Here is a 21,790-nt window from a genome sequence, read left to right as displayed (position 1 = left end):
TAGACCGATGAGTCACATTAGAAAATCTGGGGATAACCATGCAGTTCCTGACAGATAACTTTTATTCACAGTTTATTTTCCCCTGTCTTTGCAGCTTGTTTGAGTTTAGCTACTGTGCAGTTTATGGTTTACACTCATTTGCATTCGCTTGAGTCACAATCACACTACATTTCCCATGGTCCTTAGTTCCTCAGAGAGGCTTGTTGGGCGCGCTGGGAAGAATTTGAAAGAAAAATGGCGGAAAAACATTTGGTAGCTGGACACGACGGGTTTGTATCTTTTTAAATGTTACGACAACTAATATAACATGTTGTCGTTTTCGTAGTATAGAGAACATACAACGCATTTTAAATAAACTATAGTCTCCAGTGCTTAACGTTACTAACAAAGCAGTTAGCTAATGGTAAACATGTCAACGTTACTGGAAAAGTACAACACTAACGTTAGTTTACTTATATTTTTGACATGTCGTTAACTTTTACTTGTAAACTAATGAACTTTTTTCTTGTAGGTGCGGAAATGTCACTGTTGCTGATAACCAGAGTGAGGTGAGACATTTACGGTACCATCATCATAGGAGGATAATTAACGTAACAGCCTCCGCTAATCTGTGAGCTAACGTTAGCTATCGCTAATCATAAATTATGCTAACACAGTGGTTTAAAGGTTCACATGCTCTTTGTTCAATCCCTGTATGCCAAGGTGAATTCACATACATCGAAAAGATGCGCTTCCTCAAGCCCTCCTGCAGCTCCCCCACACAAATCTCCCCGTACCAGCCTCGTATCACCCACCACCACCACCACCACACAGACGAGTAATACAGGAGAAGAGCCTTCAAAGACAAATGCACAAGAAATTCACACTGAAAACATCGAGGAGCCTTTATGTCCCTCTGGCAGTCCCACTGAACGCAGGAAATCCTGGAGGAGAGCCACCATAACCCGGCGCTCTCTCCCGGCTCTTCCCAACCCGTATCAAGGTGAGGTGTCTGTCTTGTAATCAGTACACAACTGTGCATGTTTTTGCAGTATTACCTGTAACTTGTGTTTATTATAGCTTTGTGCAGGAGCATAAGTACATCCCTATCTCAGCACGAGAGGCTCGAGAAATTGATGGAGGCTTCAATGAGGGTGAGCATCCTAGTTTCATAAGTTTAGGCAAAATAAAGAAAGAATACTTTGGCTATATTAGTAGGCTGTACAGCCAGAGGCTAGAATACATACTGACAGCTTTAATTAGTCATGGTGAAAATTCTTGATAGTCCATTAATATCCACTTTTTTCCTTAGCTGGCAATAGAAAGAACTCAAAATTCACTCCAGTCTGTGCCAAACACCTCACTGGAGTCTTTTCAAAAACAAGGTTAGTGCTTACACTGCTTCATTTAACACATCTCATTGAGATCTGGTTGTCAGAAGAATATACAGTTTGTTTTAACTTTTTGTGTTCTGTGTCTTTTGTGGTGTAGTGAAGCACATACAGAATGAGTGGGGTTGTCTTGCTAAAAGCATACACAATCAACAACAGGCTCCTAAACCCACTGCCAGTGCAGCCAGGTACTGAAGCTGATTTTCATTTATTCAATACTTACTATGTTTCCTTCTCAATTTTTCTTGTTTTTGCTTACAAATGGACAGGTCAGTCCAACAAGAAACCTTCACAAGAAACAATGTGACACTCTTACAAAACCAGTAATGGATGCAGTCGCAAAAGTCTTAACTTCTAGATAACTTCAACTGGATGACTGAGAATCTTTACCAGCATATTCATATTGATATAAGCGCCTGCATAATGACTAAATGTAAATGTATATTTTAAACTGCCTTCATGCCTATGTTGTTTGCTTTCATTTCTAGTAATCCTGATTTGCAGAAAGCCATGGAGAACGTTCAGAAGGCCATCAACAGGCATGTTGTTCTTGGTATCATTTTACCACATGCAAAGCATTTATGTGAACTATACGCTCACTGGCCAGAAGAGGTGACTGTGGTGGAGGAAGAAGAAGCAAAAAGTAGTGAAGTGAGGAGGGCATTAAAGAGGAGGAAGAGTGGAAATGCAGTTGGTTCTGATGACATACCTGTGGAGATATGGAAGTGTGTAGGAGCAGTCACAATAGAGTTTCTGAGAGAGGATGCCAGAGAAATGCAGAAGTGTTCTGGTGCCAATTTTAAGCGCAAAGGAGATGTGCAGAGCTGTGGCAACTATAGAGGATTAAAGCTGATGAGCCATACAATGAAGTTGTGGGATAGAGTAGTGGAAGCTAGGCTAATGGCAGAGGAGAGCATTTGTGAGCAGCAATATGGTTTCATCCCTGGAAAGAATACAACAGATGCAGTATTTGCTGTGAGGATGCTAAGGTGGGCAAAGGGGGTTGCATTGTGTCTTCATATATGTAGACAAAACGTATAACTTGGTGCTGAGAAAGGAGCTGTGGTATGTATGTCTGAGGAAGTCTGGAGTAGCAGAGAAGTATGTTAGAGTAGTGCAGGACATGTATAAGAGCTGTAAGACAGTGGTGAGTTGGACTGTAGGTGTAACAAAGGAGTTCAAAGTGCAGGTGGGTCTGCATCCAGGATCGGCTCCTAGCCCCTTCTTGTTTGCTCTGGTGATGGACAGACTGACAGATGAGGCTAGACATAATACATGTGTACAATGAGAGGGAACCAAGTGGAATGGTGAGGTTACAGGGAGCAGAGGTAGGTGCCTCTTAGAACTGTATATACTTGGGGTTAAAACTTAGAGACAGAAGAAGAAAAGACAGGAGGCAGAGCTAAAGGTTCTCTTTGGGAGTGACAAGGATGGATAGAATCATGAATGATTACATCAGAGAGACAGAGACAGACTTTACTGAAACTCACAAAGGTGATAATCCTACAATGTTATGTTTTGACCATCTCATTCATGTAAATAGAATGGCCTAAATATTAGAAACACCACTTCATATAATGCAGTGTGATTCCACCACTCAGTATGACCTCAATTATAAACATATACTAGAATTATTTAATAAAAAATAGAAGTCATGGCAGAGCTGATGTATTGAGTGTCATTTGTATTTGTGTGTTTGTTTACTGGGCTGTGTTGTGTTTTAGGCTCCAGACTGAAAATGAATCTTGGGAGACACTGTTGAACAAACACCGGAGGAAAGCAGAAGAATTGGAAAGGTAAACGTGTACAGTCACTTAGGGATACTGTAGTAATACTGTGTTTGACTTTGTCAGTATTGTCTTTTCTGTTTTGTATTAATAAAGTTTTCTGCTTTTGACTCAGGAAAGTGGAGCAGGGCCAGCAGACAGGTGTACCACTAGACTCAACATCTCTGGCCCAGTCCTCACAGTATCTTTTCATACAGAGTAAACCCGACTACCACAGTCTCCTCTGTAGACAGCAGCCTATGCTTCACACTGTTGAAATGATTGTAAGTTTTGAAATTAGATTTTTCACTTCATCACTTATCAATTAAATAAATAAATGCCTATTTTAGCCAAAGCTCCAATGTGTAGTGTAATAAACTACACCAAAGGGCTGTAGCTATACTGATTTTTACTTCTTAGAGATGAAGGTATCAGACCTGTTAAAAAAACTATTATCATGTTCATTGAATTAACTTTTAACTTCTTTAACATTTTATCTAATATGACTTAATATTTTTAGATGGACACTCAGTGTAAGATGGTTAGAGGGCTTCTGTCCATCAAGGAGCAGTCACAGTTGGTGGTGAAAGAGACCAGTGGCAGACTGGGTAATGGTTTTGTTTTTTTGTCATTTTTCTATGTTCACTAATTATCTGAAAGTTTAACATTTGAACGTGTTACTTTCTCCTACCAGTGGCAGAGGCAGGATTCCAAGAACTTTCATCGGATCTCATCAAGAACCTCATTGCAGCACCTTTATCCTCTGCATCCACGTAGTCACTGTAGCAGAAGGAAAGCACAGTCAGACAGTCGTCTTTATGACTTATATATGGAGCTTGTGTAGGAGTAATTTGTGGGTATTTAGCTGTTGTGTGATATGGGAACATATATTTTTTGCTATGTGCGTTTTGTTCTCTTCTTGTGCCTTTTACATATTACTTTTATGGTCTGAATGCGAAATAAATAATTTCAGTCAGTAAGCAGGACATGTTCAGGTAATCCATATGACTGACCAGCAGGTGGCGGTGGCTGGCTATTCAAAATTGTGACAAGCCTGGGAGGGCAGGAGTAGATTTTTCTGTTAAGCTTAATTAGATGGCTTCTCACCTGTAAAACCTGAAATTGCAGAGTGCCAGCTGTAACACGTTTGTTAGGAATCAACAAATGTGTCACAAAATCAAATGCTGAGAAAGAAACCCTCCACCTTCTGGAAATAACCTGTGTTGACGTGTTAAACTCTAACAACCAAACTGTAAACTAAAACTGATTTTATGTTTAAAAATAAAACAGTTTTAATTTTCCAATGTAAAAGATGCTTTTAGTCTATCAGTTTTAAGTTGTCTATTTACTATTTACTATTTTATAATTATCCTTAAGTGATTATACAGAGAAGAGCAGAATCTTGTTAGCATTTACACTGTGGCCTTTTCATAAGCAAGTGTGAATAAATGACAATGTTTGACAATGAAATGTTTTAATTGGAACTGACTTCAACAATATGGGTGCATTTAAGAGGGTTTCTGTTTTGCAGTTTACCTGAAGTCTTTGTTTATGTACAATTATTTTTATATGTTCATCCTCAGCCACATTTACTCTGTTTGGTGCAGCATCTATTTCACTTCATCAGTCTCCCCTGACCATTCAGGAGGATGCCCCTCCCCCATAGTGACTCACCCCCATCTCTTGCGTTTGGCTGGGTCACTGATGCAGAACGAAGCTTTGACATTGTACCAGTCAGTCAAAGCTTTGTTCGCTATCACTCCTATCTCTTGGACCCATTCACTCATTAATGTTCAAATTCTCTTCCCCCATTGCTAACAGTAAATAAGAGTGAATGGCTTTTTGTGCTCTGCAGTTATGATCTCCAACATGGAGCATTGTGAATTTTCCTGGGAGTGACTAGAGAGCACAGGAACAAGCAAAGAGAAGACAAGTGGGGTTGTGACCGTGAGAGTTGTGAGAAAGGAAGGATGGTGCACAGTGGGAGAGATCGATTCTTATTTAGATGAAAATGAGGCTTGATGCTTGTGGGGTGAGAGGAGGGCAGCTTTAGCATCTAAATGAATAGAGGTTTCACAGAAATGATCCTTAACTGAATCACCAACAATAAAATATATGAAGAAGTTTACAAAGCTTTTTTTTTTTTTTTTTTACTTTTGTGGAAGGGGTCAACTTTGGGGTTAGATGGAAACATCTGCAGCTACTCACTGTGTGTGATGTTGCTTAAAACAACCTCAATGACCCAGGTAAATGTCTTATTACAATGCATCCATTAGGTGTTTGATTTGGATACAATTCTCATTTAGACAAAGGTGCCTTGGGTGTGACCTGGCTCTCCAGGTTCCTTGTTTGTAGACTTTTGTTAGAAAGAAAACAATGGATCTTGTTTCCAGTTTAAACTCTGAAGCTCATGAGGTAGTAGTGGCTTATAGTAACTTTTAAAGGGACTGAAATCCAATGCTTGATATAACCACAAAGATGTCTGAATTGTCACATGAACTATACAGTATCCATGCAAAGAACAATCACTGTTTGGGTTTAGTGTAGTCTCTATTCTTGTTGTCTCTAACTTTAGATTGATTAGCTACAGATTGTAGTAGATGGATGTGTGGAGAGTCAGCATAAACCACTGCCAGTTTGGTCCTACTCCCTCATGCACACCCATCATCTCTTCTCAGTACAGTGAGGCAGCTGCAGCTCTCCTCTACATCCATTCAGTCAGCCATTCGTCTTGGAAAGCTGTCTCTCTGATCTGAGTGATAAACTACGCCAGAATTGCCTGGTTTGCAAAAAAACAAGGACACTTGTTTTCAATCTTTGCTGTCAACATTTTCATACTGAAAACTGATGGGATGTTTCATTCATGGGGGTTTAGGACAGAATGATATTCTCAGGTTGGACTGTTGGGTGAGATTGAATTTTACTCTTGAAATTGCCACAATTTGTGCACACGCAAATGAATTTGCACTGCATTGACTTGTAGTAGCAACTTAATAAGGGAGACCAAATGCGTTTTTAATACTACTTTTATATTTAAAACACTTACTTGTCTGTATAGGGTCGTGTTGTGGCATTTTAGATTCATGCACCTCACAAAATAGTTCAACAGCAGAGGCTCGAACACCTTGTAAGATGAATGTGCATCTATTATAATTAATCTAATGTTTACAGCTGATCTCAGGGAGAACACAGGAGCAGTCATTTAAGTGTCTGAAAGCATCCACTTCAAAGTTTTGTTTGTTACGCGCAGGTGATCTTTTGTATTCACGTGAATGATTGCTTTAATAGGACAAGCAGTGCTGGTGACGTAAGGGGCTACCCATTTGTAAAAGGCCGTGCACGAGGAGGATCTTCACCTGGAAGAACAACGCAGTTATCGGGGCTCGGACCGCTGTGTTACAATTAACATTTCGCCCACTGTGGCCGTCGTTTCCACCGACTCTGACGGACATGCGGCAACCTCGGTAGCTGCATTTTCAACATCGCATCGATCGGACCAAACCCACCCGCGAGTTCTCGCTCCGTGGTGAGTTCAATGGTCAACGCGACGCACGCAACATCCCACGTACTCGCGCGACACCAACAACAATGGCACACGGTGTGTTTTGGTAGGAGCCTTCTGATTGGAGCGAGACGGTCTGAGGGCTTAGGCGCTCTGGTCAGGTTTCAACCCCCTCTGAAAATTGGCGAATTTTCTTTTTTTAAAAAACAGGAAGAACACGTTTATTGTTACATTATCCGTAGTTTTTTTTTTTATATATATATATATATTATTTTTTAAGAAAATGTGCGAGGCGCAGTTGGCGAGCTCACACAGTCCGTGCATGTGTGTCCCTGCTGGTTTTCTGCTGGGCTACAGCTACTAACCTAGCTGCTTTTTACTCGGTGGGTAGCTAACGTTAGCCTGGCCGCGTTTATTGACTTCGGGGGGGAAAAAACACAAGCGAATGTAAAACGTGGTTGTTTTTTTTACGATATCTGCGCTCAGTTGTTTGCTGATCGTCGCTGTCGGCTACGTTACGCTAAGAAGTATTGTATGATTTGTCGTAGAAAATACTTTGCTGGCTAGCTAACAGGCTAGCTATTTGTGTGTATTCTTCGACTGAGGAAAACGGCGAGTTTTCTTTGAAAGTATGGACGACCAGACCAGGATGATGACGGGTCTCACCGGACTCGGTGGACTACCACAAGGCGATGTTGGTGACCCAGACTCGGTGAGGAAGCAGCAGTCTCTCGGCCAGCCTCAGCAAGACATAGGGGATATCCTACAGCAAATAATGGCCATCACCGACGAAAGCCTGGACGAAGCACAGGCCAGGTAAGACAAGCAAAGAGCCATTTTCCACTCACGATAGCTAAGCTAACGTGGGGTGTATGAACCTTATTTTCTGCTGTGAAACCTTTACGTAAGGTTATAAGTAGCCCACTTGCATCGTTATTGCAAATCCACGTCGCGTTGTTTTTCGGCGTTAAACCCCAAATCCCGTATTTAGTTGCAGAATAACTTGAACACCCACAATAGAGTGCTGTTGTAGTTTGAAAAGGGGTTTTAAAGATCGTGTTTTATTGCAAATCGTGGTTGTAAACATGATCACTTGGTTTAAATGCGGCTATAAAACTGCTCTTAATTGTTTTTGCACTCAAGTGTCACATCACAAACTCTTTTTTTTAGGGAGTTTATCACAGTCGTGACCGTGTGAAATGCATATGGTATGATAAAGTAGTAATTTCAGTAACTGTTGCATAAAGAAAACTAATATTACATATTTTAAAACTATTTCTAGTGCTTTGCTATCGGTGGATAGGACAATATAAAGTTGTTGACAACGATTTCCCTTTCTCACCAATTATGAAAAACTCTTGGGAAGTATGCCCAAGCATACAAAATACTTTACAACATAGTGCATGTAATTTATGTTGCCAGATTCAAAATTGTCTGAGTGAAATCATGTCTTCTTGTCCTGTGGCCAGAGCTTTCACATTACTAATCAAACTATGCCAAATTCAATTTGCCTAATTATAACAACATGTAAATATCTGGATTGTCACTCTACATCATATAAATGTCGATTAGTCATTGAGATGCAAATTAGTGCTTACATTAAGGTAAGGCTAAGGATTGCTCAATTGTCCCAAATACCAGCCCAGTGCTATCAGTGATGACAGCAATCGTTCATTCATATCACTCCTCAGTTAATGTTTGTGTTAAGGGTGTTTTTGGGTGTCATTATTGTAGGGAGTATGCACTGCAGTGAGCTACTGACCTGCACTCATTTACCATGTGGCTCAAGGAGCATAAGGTCAGATTCAGATGAAGCGTCACTATTTCAACAATAGACAACGCTCCACTGCAAGACTGTGGCCACAGTGTGATGTGTCATTAGCTAGTGATTTTCCACCCAACATTTGACCACCTGGTTCTCTTAATTAATTCACTCCTCTTTCACTCCCTCCCTCCCTGGTGTTCATCCTTTTCATTGTGTGCTGGGTGCAATCAATTCTCCTATAATGTGTAAGCGAGTGCAGCTGTCCGCAAATCGAGTTTCTATTAATGAGATGGTGGTGAGGGGGAGGGATGATGCCACACTAGCAGCCTATGAACACTGGGATATTACCTTTATATTCAGTACAAGTTTGAGGACTTAATTAGGCCTCAATTCATGGACAAACAAAAATATTGTTGCTTTGGAATAGTTCCTGTAGTCTTTTTAGTATCCTAGTATTTTTATTCTTCTCACTGTTTTTCTTTATCTTAGTATTTCTGGAGACTATTTACAAAAGCTTCTACAGGGCTTAATCAAACAATATAAATTATAATTATATTGGTTTAATTCACCAATTGCTAGTAGCAGATCCGATATTAGAAGTTAGCAGGCTATTCTGAAAGACTAATTGAAGGTGTGGCTGCCAGAGGTGTCCTTGCTGTATGCTGTTATTGATCTAAACTCTCACTCACACCGCATGTCCTCTTAATTCTTCATGTGTGCAGCAGTAATACTAGAATAAGCCTATGGTAGGTAACCAGGCTTTATACAAATTGTGTAACATACTCTGCTCAACTCCTTGATGTTGCCATGTGTATTGTTTGTATACAGTTATTAATTTTCAGAATAGCACATACATTTTTGGAACATGGTGTTTTGCATAAGCTGACTGATTAGTTTGCACTAAATGTGCAATTGATTGGCTGTTTGCTGATTTGCTTCTTGGGTTTACGTCAGGTAAAAGGACAAAATATTGTCAGGTCATATGTAAGAGTAGCAACTTAACATGTGAAGCCTTCAGTGATGTACTGTACTCCAAACAAGCTTGTCAACCACATATTGATCTTTTCCTCAGTCGTAATCTACAGATTAATGTAAGACGTGGCTCACGTTAGCATGATGCCTCGTACAGGGTGGCAGTGTGTTGGGATGGCAAGTGGTCAGGGCAGCGCAACAATTCGGTGTTGCAAAGTACACTTCCTGCGCACCAGCCGCCCTCATCCTCTCACCCTGTCGCCATATGTTCAGATGCTGGCCAGAGGAATCGCCGGCGCATTGGGGCGGATCAGACGACCCCACAGAGGGTGGGAGAGCAGGGGGGGGCATGGCAGGGGGTGGCCTGCCTCTCAACTTCCAGCACAGGTCAGTACAGGACCGCATGAGCACTTCCTTCTCCCCCTCCTGCTCATACCCTCCATGTTGAAGGCAGCCCTCCCCTCAAATCCAGGAGTGACAGAATTGGTGGACAACATGATATACTTAATGTTTAAACTCTTAACACACCATACGGCCTCGATATTCTTCCAGAAAGGCAATCTTTCAGTAGGCACACGATTTACTAGTTGCCATAGTCACCTCATTAATATAGCAGTGGAAATTCACAACTGGAATTGGTGTTGAGGTCAGGTGGAGCCACATCATATTCATTTCTGGATGTTTTAATGTGTTGTTGGTGTTGTTATTTGGAAAAGAAATGCTTAATTTATGGTTGGTGTTGAGTTTTTTCTTGTTTCATCTTTTTCCAGTTCATCTCATCAGAGCAGGGGCTCCATACTCTTTTTGTTTTTGTTTTTCACCTACACTTTAACTGTGTCTTGCATTTTTCCAAATACATAGCTAAGCTGTTGCCACAGAAATCTGTTTTTGTTTTATATCATGCCTGTTGTGATTTAAAGCTCTCAATAGCACATATTGAAGTTTTTATGTTTGTTACATTGGTAGAACTAGTGATTAAAACAGCATGGAATTACAGAAAACGTTTTTAGAGGATGATGCAGTATTGCAGCCCTGCAAACTACGGCCACAGAGTTGCTTGAGAGTTTAGCAACACATCTCTGGCAATCTAACCTATAAAAGGATATTATGTGCTATACATGTGTAGTACAGTGTATTGCATGTTTACTTACATGTTATTGTAAGTAAACACCAGGCTTACTGGTTTTCGAAAGTTGAAAAGATTACAGACCCCACAAAATGTTGTTCCATATGTGCGTAGCTACTAACGCACTCCTCTCTGATGTAAATATTGAGCACTGCCAAAACAGTAGTTAACATTAGAGGCAACTGTGTCAAGTTATTTAGGGGCATATTAGGATCGGGGCTTTGCTACAGCATTCCAGTCATAGAAGTTTTATTAAGCTGTAAGCTGTATGGGTGTGTGTGGGTGCATGAATGTGTATTAGCAGGAAATTTTGTCACTGAGGTGTTCTGATTTGATTACGGCGAACTGTAGAAGTTTTGCCTTTTCTCCTTTTAATTGCTATTAGACTGTTTGGCAATAAAGAGAATGTCTCTGATTAAATTAAAATTGCAACTTTATCCTAATCCTCTCTATCAAGACACCATCTACTTTCATGAAACAAGTCTTTCTGTAAGAGGAAGAAATTAGATTACTGTGCATTAACTCTGGAATCTTGTGTTCGGTAATGATGACCTTGAGGTTTGGCATCATTACCTGTCCCACAGTGCAAAGCATCCAAATGACAACATTACTCTTGTTAGTTCAGATTGACACATCAGGGATGTTTCTGCACTAGCGAAGGCATTTGGCTATTGAAAATGCCTTTAAAACAATATTGCTCTGCCCTGGTGTGTTGTACTACATATGTGCTCTATGTAAAATACATACATCTCCTACCTGCTTATGGGGGAGGACATGGAATGACTTGAGATTGAAGTCTGTTTATCATAATCCTCCTTGCTCTCTCCCCCTCTTATTCCCTCTTCTCTCTTACAGGAAGCATGCCCTGAACTGTCACAGAATGAAGCCAGCCCTCTTCAGCGTTCTCTGTGAGATCAAAGAGAAGACCGGTGAGTTTCTACTTCACTCGATCTTTCTGTTCTCTAGTCTGCACAAGTTGAGATGTTCTGAGCCTTTACTCCAGTTTCCATGGCACCAAGTTACTTTTGTTTATTTGTCTCTCAGAACTCTCTTTTGATTGATTATTGATTGTACTTATTGTAGAACGGATTTAGCTGCATGTATTTTGGATGCTTTGGTTCAGTCACTCTAAAATGCATTTGCTGTTTCTTCTTTTGGCCTAGATAATGGAGAAACTTATCCTATTTTGGCCACTGTCCAGACTTCATAGTGACCAGCTGAAACTAATCTTAGTAGATTGGTGCCTTTGAAACTTGAGCACAACTTGCTAACAACTTATCACACATTCATACTTTTATTTATCTGATTCCAATTTTGTTTTCCTTTATGATGTAGATAAAATACAGTTGTAAATCTTTTAAGTGACCTATTAGGATAACAAATACAATCATATACAAATTATTCAGATTAAAACATGCAAAGCTAGTTGACAGCAAGCAAATATGTAAACTCTGCAGCAGTTATTGCTTTACAGTCACATAGATTGTCTTTCAGTATGAAGAGATGTTTCTTTCTCCACTATCGTTAAAACGGCTACACCACACAGTCTTAGCTATTTGTGCACTAGGAATAAATTGCTATGCTTATCACTGCAATATATTAATCCAAACAAAATGCAAAGCAGCAAGAATCTATTCTCATGTTATCTTAACAAAGGGTAACAGATACACTTCAGGTACACATAATTTGACCTGTGTGAATTTACTCATACAATTACTCAATGTAAACGCAGCTTATTCTCATCTTGTTAGTTATTCAAGTCAGCCATATGGGAGATTGTAGTGGGGTTCCAAAGGATGGATGGCAGATTGATGGTTATGTTAGTGTGAATGGGGTAGGTTTTCGAATCCTCTCCCTCAGCTAGTCATTCTCCGTTCTTGTCTTCCTGTGCTTTTTTCCTCCTTCACTTGCCTTGTGAATCTTCTAACAGCAAACCTCTCTTGTTCAAATACAATTTGAAAATGCTGCACTGCTGCCTGTTGTGGCCCTCTGTCAATAATGTATTATTGCTCTCCAGTGATTGGAGAAAAGTAAAGGCTAGGCTTGAGTGAGTGGGGCAGGGTACACTGTTTCCCAGGCAACCGGTGGTCTTATTTACCCTAATGCCATTCACTTTGATTTTCACGTTTAGTCTCTCAGCAAACTAGAGAGGGTGCCTGGGAGTATTCGTACAGTAAGCTGAGCAGAAAAACAGATAATAAACATGGAGAAAGGTTAACAATAGACTCATGCCTGAGGTAAACACGTCAGCCATAAAATACAGAGATTTTTGGCTTTGCTTGTACTCTGCTGGTCATCTGCCACACATTGCCCTCCTAATAGCACTGTGTACCTGCTTTGGCATTTCTGTGCTACTCCATCAGACCCCCTGCAGGCCCCATTATGTGCCTCTGGAATGTGAATTGACTTCCACAGTGCAGCTTGTGGAAGACCCAATCAGTAGTCCTCTAGTATCTCCTCAGATTTTCTGCAGTCTTTTTTTTTTTCCACTAACAAACATGCACTTGTGTTGGCACACCCCATATACTTTCCGTCTCGCATACACACACACACACCGTACAGGGATAAAAGCAAACTCGGTCTTGGGTCTACTCCTGCTACCTCGGTCTTGTCCTCTCCCCCTCTTTCCCTATGCCTCATTCCCATTCTTGAAAGAGAAGACTTGCTCTGAACTCGGGGCTTTGATATGGTAATGTAATGGTTGTGGTGGAGGAGGGGAGGTGGGATGTGGGGGATGGGAGGTGAATTCCTTTGAGTGCTGCAGTTGGTTAGATTGTTTTCATTGTAAAGGAAATGTTCTGCGCAAATGCCAGTAACCCCACCAACACACACTGTCTCCACCCCAAGACACCCCCATTTTACAACAGTGCCTGTGTTGTCCTGAGCTCTCACATTAAACATGACCTCCATCTGCATGAAACGTGATTCTTGTTAATTCTTTATTAAAGATACATTTAAAAAAAAAAAAAAAGAAAATAAATTAAAGTGCTTGAAAAGACGTAGAGAATGATCAAAGTTGAGAGCCAGTGGCTTTGCTTTAACTCAGTTCTGTTCTCCCTCGCTCTCATGGGTATTTGCTGTAAAAATAGCTCTTGGTGCAATGGGACAGCTTATGCCAAAATCTCTCACAAGCCACTGCAGTTACTCTCAGAAGTTTTTCATTTAGTTTGGGCATGTTTGAGGCATTTGTCCACAGTTGTATGTATATATGCATGCATATAGTTTATTTTTTTAACGTGAAGAGGACAAAGACATTATGAGACTCTCCCTCCTCCTCTTCACTTGCAAAAGTTCACACCCCAACACTTGCAACTCATCTTGATAAACTGTCTGATAAACAGCTCTGTGGGATAATGCTGGTAGTTGGTTGTGTAGAAATAGCGGTATACTGGATAGCATTGTATTTGAGACTGGCTGACTCTGTGTGGGATCTTATTGTTGGCAGTTTTCTTAAGATATGCATGTATCACCATTCATATGGCCCATGTATCCCAACAGTGAGGGTTTAACAACAAGGACATCCTAATGGCCTGTAGCCAGTGTGATGTTAACCTGAGCCAGCTGATTGCTCTGTTGGGTGCCTACTTATGTCAGTATCCTAGTAGTGTGTCTGGGGCATTGGTTATTTGCTGTCTGCCTCTGCCACAGCCCTTACCATTCTCTCTCTGCATTTTGAGCTGATTGGGGATTTCTTTTAATTAATTTATTTTTTAAAGCACATACATTGCATGATTTGTCAAGTAATGAGTTAACTAATAGGTTGAAAATTAAGCTCAAGTCTGTAATGTTTGTTTAATTTGACTGTGATAACAGTCTAACGCTGGATGTCGGTATCTTATTTTTCTAACCACCAAATTCTCAGTCAATGCCTGCCAGCAGAGCCAGCAGCAACTAGTATGTTGGCAAAGCAGTTAGGTGACAACCCATCATCACATCCTATTAATGTTTTGACAAGATGGATGAATGTTGAGATTTCGCAAACTCCATGAATTCCACTGTGGCTTGTTCTTTCACTGTTACTTCTGGTCACATTTAATAGATAAGTTTCTCCCTTTTAGTAATGATGATTATTTAGAATAAATAAGCCATCATAACTAACATATGCAAGATTTCTACTATGTTGTCACACAGTTAGAATAAGTGTATATTATCTAGTGAATTCGCCATTGTATGGCCTAGTTCAATTTCTGTCAGAATTAAGTTTTATGAATTAAGCTATATGAAAGTATGGCTGTGTTGACTTGCCATAGTTTATTACTATGTCAAAGGTGAATAAATCTAATTGCAGCATCTTGGCCTTTAATAAGTCTTCAGTGGTTCATATATTATCTATTCTGTGACCAGTAGCAACACACCCATAGTACAGCCTTTTGTGTTTCTGGAATATTTATCTGAATTGATTATATTATTTAGTTTTATCCTGACAAACCTTCCGACAATAACCAAACTATTAAACTGTTTGTGTTGTAATGTTTATTCAGACCACGCAAGTTCCTTAATCAAATTATTTATCACCTCACCTGTACTCAAGTTATCAGTATGCATTTTAATTCTATTTGACCAACCAAATGGCCTCAATTATGTGTTATTTGAGTCACAGTGTGATTGTAGTCGTAAAAACAAAGTCAAAGAAACACAATTAAAAGTCACACATAGTTGATTTTTGTTTATTCACAGCCAAAACAAACACTTGACTTTTGGAAATCTCATTTTAACCATTTATATTTTAGAGGTGGTGCATGAAGGTAGACAACAGAACATCACTCGGCAGAGATTGGGAAAAACACTTTTGAGCATCCACTGATTGGTTTAGATGTTTGTATTCCACCAATATGACTACAGTACACAGAGTCTATTGAATAACAAGCCTTATTAAAGCAACTTAATTATTATTACGTTTCAAAGAGGCCAATTTGGAACAGAACCATAAAATTTTATGAGTTGTTAGAAACCTGTGGGAGGTTTTTATTATATTTTTATGAGGGAAAGCATACATTGCCTTTTAAGCCAAAAGCAGTAACAAGATAAAAATAGTGTCTCTGAAGCTAACAAATTTTTGTTTTACTATCAATAGGGTCTAAAACAACAGTGACATCAACTTTTTTAAATCCCCAGATTATATATTTAAACGGACTGTTTTATATTTACACTGTGCAGATTGTCTCATCTTTTTTTTTCAGGGGAATCTGTTGTGTGTTCTGGTGTCCTGCCACTCAATCGCTTTTTCTCTTCCCAGCTCTTTTGCAGAGAAGAATAAAAAAAAAGATAGTGAGTGTTGAGGGGGGGTGGGGTGCAAGAGCGATACAGGGAGATTGATGAGGCAGTAAGAGCAGGAGTAATTACTTGGTGTCCATTCCCCAAGCCAGATTGGCAGACGGCTAATATCACACAGACCCCTGGCCCTGACAGACACACCACCACCTCCCACTCCCAACTCAAACTGGGGAGCCAGAGAACCCCAACCTTCAGCCTCGACCTAATGGTGTGTGGGCCAACTGATATCCCCATGTGGTATTATTCCTGTAGGAACTGGGTTTCTGTATATTGACAAGGGAAACTGCTGCCTGGTGTGACTTGGTTAAAGCTCAGTGGGATTGTTCACCTTTAAACCTGCTGCAATATGAATTTGGCCCTGATTCACCAAGGACAATTATTTTGCTGTGCTGTCACTCAGAGTGGATCAGAGTGGTTGGATATAGATGACTGGGTTTAAGAGTTATTAATACTTGATAATCATTAACAACACAGTTACTTGTTTGCATGGCTAGATTAGGACAAATGCTCTCTCTAGGTTTTTCTTGTCTGATTTAGTTTGCCTGTATATTTTTTTATTGGTTAAGAATACAGGTGATGCCTATATTTTGGATTCAGGTTTGATCAAGCTTTTGTAACCAATTGCTTAATAGCTGAAATTAGTGATGGGGCTGGTTTTTTTAAAAAAAAAAAAAAAAAAAAAAAAAGCAAAAACTAAAATGAAAAAACTGAAAGTTTTTTACATTTGCTTCACATTTCACTGGAATTATCTACTAAATTAAAAGGGCAGGAAATAAAACTCAGCAACTCACTAGATGGACTCACATACTTTGTAGTGACAGACTCTTTGGGAATTTAATTGGCCAGAGTGACATGACAGAAAAGGTGTCGTGCTTTGGATGCTTATGTTTTGCTTTGGATACGCAAATTCCCAACTAATGTTCAAAATACTAAGCAACAAAGAAATTCTTAGTGACCCATCAATGCTGGTTGAAGATCACCCACAGGGTGGACTCCTATCTCTTCATCTCATCTGCCCTCCCTCTCAGCATGTCTATGTCTCTCACACAGCTTTTAGGCTTTGCTCTTAAAGGAAGCCAGCGTCTCTTTAATTAAAGATATGTAAATATGGTCTCAGCTGGATTGCGTTAGTTTGGTGGTGGTGGGGTGGGAGAGTGTCGGAGCCTAGCACCTAATCCTGACTAATTAAAGATTAATTACAATTGATGGGAGCCTTCCACCCCTCTGCAGTTGTACACATTGCTGTCCCAGACAGTATGTTTGTATATTTCACACCATGTCATAAATGCGAGGGAGAGATGGAAACATCAGGGGTTTCAGAAGGAGGGGCTGGTGGGGGTATAATACCCACTCCAAGGTTAGCAGTATGTAATGGGTTATTACAGATACTGGGAAGCTGATGGTCCTTTTTAAGGCTTGTATGCTCCTCAGCAGTGTAGATGAATGGATTGATGTAGTTTTGTTGGCTAATCTAGATTAAGGATATTATGTGAGAGTGATTTTCTGTGTTGTTATCAGTATGTAATGTGTACTCACTAATGTGCATACATATTATATGTATTTAGGTAGTTAAGGATATCTTTTGGCAAAACCACTGGTAAATTGTCATTCGGACCAGTCTTACATATAATAGGCTCCGTTATTTTTATTCGTTACTAAGATGGTTCATCAGACCAAGCAGACAAACCATGTAGCCTTAGTTCTCTCTGGCACCATCTGACTGTGTCATAATGCTTGTTCACTTGTTATAAATGGGCACTGCTCTTCTGATCTATCGCTTAATTGCCACCTAATTTGCATAACAGTGCAAATTAACGACCTCTCAAATGAGCGTTCATTTTTCACAAAGTCTTTAGGAGCTCCTTAAGAGTCTGTGCTAATGAGCACAGGAGGCAGCTGGCCTGATGAGAGTTGACTGGGGGAAGATCCTAGCAGTGCTCTAACAAGCCTCCTGCTTAGGTGCTCTTCGTCATTCTCCTCTTCCTCCCGTGACATTTCAAATTCTTTATTCAATGTCTCCATTTTTCTCTTTGTGTAGAACCGTACTAGAATAAGATCTTTATGGCAGAGATGTAGTCACAGGTGTTCAGCAGTTTTTAATATATTCTTTTTTTTTTTCTAAATCATTGCTTTTTTCAGCACAAGCGTGTCTTATCCTTTACCAAAATCTAGTCCAACTAGTTAGGCTGGCAGTAAGATCTGAATTGAATAATGTTTTGTCAGATGGCTGTTGGACACAAGCTGTGAGCAAATAAGTGTCCTCACTTCAAATTGGGGTCTGTTTGTTAAATGTTGTCCATGCTATCTCAGTGACCCTGCAACTCAAAGCGGGAATGGAGATAAAGGACAAATTCCTCAGAAGCATGCAGAAAATGTGTTAGGTTGACATTAGAGTAGTAACGGGCTAGGTTGGCCTGCCCATGTTTAGCGACTGAAGCTAAATGTTGTGGTCACAAGCGTATCGTGTTACCTATGAAAGAACACAAAGTAGCAACACGGTCAGCTGCATTTCAGGGGATTTAAGTTTTAATGGCTACCAGGGAAGAATTTTTAATGTAGAGTTATTTTTAATGTGCCAAAACTATAAATAAGCAACAGAAAAATTATATTCTAGCTCTTTTATTATCTGATTAAGTGACAAAACAAATTGATCTTTCCCCCATTAGTGTTTGTGTGTGTGACACTGTTTGTGTATGACCATTCAAAGAGGATACACGTAGTCATTGCTCGAGTGTCCAAGCCTCACTCTTTAGTTAATTAAGGGCTGATTAATGATGTGTTGCACTGAAATTTTGTTTGCCCAAGGTGCGAGTTCTCCAATTCACACTTTAATCAGACCATGTTGTGTTTACTATGAATACTTACCTCTCAAGTGTGTGTGTGTGTGTGTGTGTGTGTGTGTGTTTCTGTTAGAGTGGGGGGCTGCGTGCAACAGGACTCTGGTGAAGTACCAAAACAGATGCTGATTAGCGTGAGCTGCTTAAAGTAGGAATAGACATATGGATTGGGCTCATTAAGTTGACTGTACTCTGCAAAAAATACCCCTTTAGAGGAATATTGTACATAATTTTTTGTTAAAATATCATTTTCATTTGGGGGAAAAAACCCATCAGGGAAATTATTTAGTTGCCAAAGGCAGAAATATATTCACCCATTGCCCTTTTTGCACATCAATATTTTACTGAAGTGACACTGTAAATCAAAATGCAACATGTGCAGGGGAACTTGTTCATAAAAGCTGATATTGGTCAATTTTTACAAAATATGATTTTGTAACAAAGACTGTTAAGGTAATAAGGCCCTGTCCACGCTATGTGCTAAAGAGAGCTACTTGTGATATGAGCATAACTGGACATAAAGCAGGTCACCGATTTTAAAACTGTTGTCTATTTTCTCTCATGTTACTAATCAGTGTTTTGTTTTTTTTTGTGTGCAAAGTTGAAGTTAAATTAATCGAACAAGACATTTAAGAAGAATAAAAGGTCAGACTTGGGTTTTATCAACCTTCTACTCTGCTGGAGACCAAATCCACCTTGGTGGGTTCTCCACAACCATCCCCTGTGTCATGTGTGGCTCAGGAGTTTATTCACCACTTTTATTTGATGTTAATGGTAAAAATCTTTTCAGATAAAACGGTGAAAAAGTAGTTTAATATAGATACTCGCAACAGTTCTTATTTTCCCTGGGTGCATTTGTATCACCCAGGTGCTATTGTATATCTTGCAAACAGTTTTATTTTTTATACCTGGTTTCACTTCTCTCCAGCTGCAGTAGAGATTTATTTGTGCCGTTTTTGTGAGGTGAATTTGCATATTCATATAGCACATTTTCACAGTGAAAACCATCTTTCTATAGCCCATTTTCTTTATCTGAAGTCTCTGTCTGAAAGGAAAAACTGGTGTTTTCACAGCCCTATGTTTTCTCTTTTTCTGGCTTGCGCTCTCTGGCACGTCTGTACTCTGGATTCTGTATATTCCTGTAGCCTCCCTCTCTGTCTCTTGCTCGCTCACATACATATCTTCTCCTGTGACTCCTTTTTTCAATTCTCCTTGGTTCTCCTTCTAGCCTCTCTCTCCTTACCTTTTTTCCCCTTTTTTCCTTCTCTATCCTTCTCTCTCTACCGCTTCCTTGCTCTCTCCCAGTGAAAGGCTGAGAATACCCAAGGGAGCTGATGCAATTAAAATGCTAATCCTGTCTGTCTACAGAGAGAGGGAGAGGGGGGGCTGACAGCATGAGGGATTGCGGCTCACATGGAGAACTCGACTGAAATGGAGAACAGAGGGGGGGAGGCACTGGGGGAGGTGGAGAGAGAGAGGGTGGGGGCTCTGAGAGGGAGGGGGGAGGGGATGTGTGTTGGGGGAGACAGAGTGAAAAGGGGGATGCTAGCGAGGGAAAAGACAGACAAGGATAAAGCTTGTGCTTTGAGCTGAGCAATGATATAGTGACTGCGTTTAAGTCTTATCTATCCCTATGTGTGGAAGGTATTACAGTTAATATACAGCACTACACTACTGGTTATGTTTTTCACCCTTACCTGCTCCACTTCATATATTGTGTGTTGTGTCTCTGTACAGCACACTATTTCCACATTGGCTGTGCAGAAATGAGAATGATTATGTATGCAGTGAAAGCCCAGCTGGATACCCTGAATATTTCATAGTATGTGTTGCTCACTCTGTCTCTCAATGCCACACAGCCCAGCTATGGTGTGCATAATGGTATGATTTCGAAGAGCCATGGATGCAGTCTTAAGCTGTTTTCCTTGTTTGAAAACAAGCGAATTTAAGTATCCTTACTTATAGCAGTCTGTGGCCTCCCACTAACAGAACCAGCCCAGAAGCAATGTAAGGAGTGAACTGATCAAAAGGAAATTGAGAAAAAACCCTGTAGGTTTATATTGTTTGTGGTTTTTTTTTTTTTTGTTTTTTTTGGTGTTGCATAATTGTGTTTTTAGGAGTCTCAAGGTTAGATTCATTTTTTCACGCGTCTCCTTCGTGTGGTTCTTTTCTATGTAGTATCTTAACTCATCTCAACAGCTGCTGTAATACTACTAGGCCACTAGACTGTGCATGAGTGCAATTGTGGGTAATCACGGCTTAATTGGAGTAATTAGGGGAATGTAAGGGCATTAGGCTACAGCTGGGGGCCATAATGAGTAGTGGGGGCAAAAGGGAGGGGGGAGAGGTGAGAAGCTTCAAGAGCCACAGTTGCCCTCCTCACTGTAGGTCAGTTATATTTCTCACTGAATAGATAGTGGAGGTAGTCCCCCAACATGTGGCAGCATAAAAGAAGAGTTGTTAGCCAAAATGTTTTCAGTACGTATAAAACTTCAACTACCACCAGAGTGTAGACAAAGCCGCCAAAACATATGTACCGTGGATTCAACAGGTACAAACTTTTTGACAGTAAACTAGTTATTAGTTATCTGGCTAAGAAGTGCAGAGGTTGTTTGTGAATGACTAAAAGGAAAAGAAAACAAGGAGGGAAAGAGATGGGCGAATCAGGGTCATTAGTTCAGGCGGCTGGGTCTGCTGCATTCCTGAGCCCTGAGATGGGGGAGCAGTAGAGCAGGAATGTGCCTTGGAGAGAGAAGAGAACTTAGCAAAGGGAAAGAAACAGGCATGAAGGAACAAGAAGAAAAGGGGAGGAAAGAGGGAAAGTTGGACACTTTTCTACAAGAGGCCTTAAATGGTGGAACAGACTCATTTATCAAATGAAGTTTAAAAAAAAAAAAAAAGCACAAACTCATCTGCTCCATAGCACTTGGAAACGTTAAGCAAAACTGTTTTTGTCCTCATTTCTTTCACATCTGTTAGTCTTACGGTACAGTTCTACTCATTTGTTAGCTGTGACTACTCCGCAGCTGCAAATATGTTTTTCAGCTTGACTCTGTGGGGAAATTTTCACAACATTGAAACCCGTACGATTATTAAAGCGGTGCTAACACTCAGTTAATTCACCTCCTAACCTTTGATGACAAACTTTGACTAACAATGTAATCCTTAAGTGGTTAAT

The 21,790-nt window shown here is 40.1% G+C and overlaps 2 protein-coding genes across 4 annotated transcripts in view; both read left to right on the top strand.

The window, feature by feature from the left end:
* Window positions 1-14: 14 nt before the first annotated feature.
* On the top strand, window positions 15-5,180 carry LOC113156739 (DSN1 component of MIS12 kinetochore complex). Its single transcript, XM_026352034.1, has 11 exons — window positions 15-269; window positions 512-548; window positions 703-982; window positions 1,060-1,133; window positions 1,292-1,364; window positions 1,471-1,558; window positions 1,859-1,909; window positions 3,095-3,166; window positions 3,273-3,420; window positions 3,657-3,744; window positions 3,831-5,180. Exons 1-11 carry the CDS (start codon window positions 235-237, stop codon window positions 3,911-3,913), a joined length of 1,029 nt encoding a protein of 342 aa, XP_026207819.1. The 5' UTR covers window positions 15-234; the 3' UTR covers window positions 3,914-5,180.
* A 1,286-nt stretch (window positions 5,181-6,466) lies between these two features.
* The window catches only part of pbx4 (pre-B-cell leukemia transcription factor 4), a 25,709-nt gene continuing 10,385 nt past the window's right edge, over window positions 6,467-21,790 (top strand). The window contains exons 1-3 of one of the 3 annotated variants that reach the window (XM_026351984.1): window positions 6,467-7,454; window positions 9,649-9,762; window positions 11,357-11,430. In XM_026351984.1, the coding sequence (XP_026207769.1) occupies window positions 7,270-7,454; window positions 9,649-9,762; window positions 11,357-11,430 (373 nt within the window). In that variant the 5' untranslated portion in view covers window positions 6,467-7,269. The remainder of the gene's footprint in view (window positions 7,455-9,648; window positions 9,763-11,356; window positions 11,431-21,790) is intronic. The other 2 variants (XM_026351966.1, XM_026351975.1) reach the window with 2 other exon arrangements.

This window comes from Anabas testudineus, chromosome 8 (genome assembly GCF_900324465.2).
Source record: "Anabas testudineus chromosome 8, fAnaTes1.2, whole genome shotgun sequence".
Taxonomy (NCBI): Eukaryota; Metazoa; Chordata; class Actinopteri; order Anabantiformes; family Anabantidae; genus Anabas; species Anabas testudineus.
Note: the sequence above shows the minus strand (reverse complement) of the source record. Positions and strands in the feature narration are given on the sequence as shown.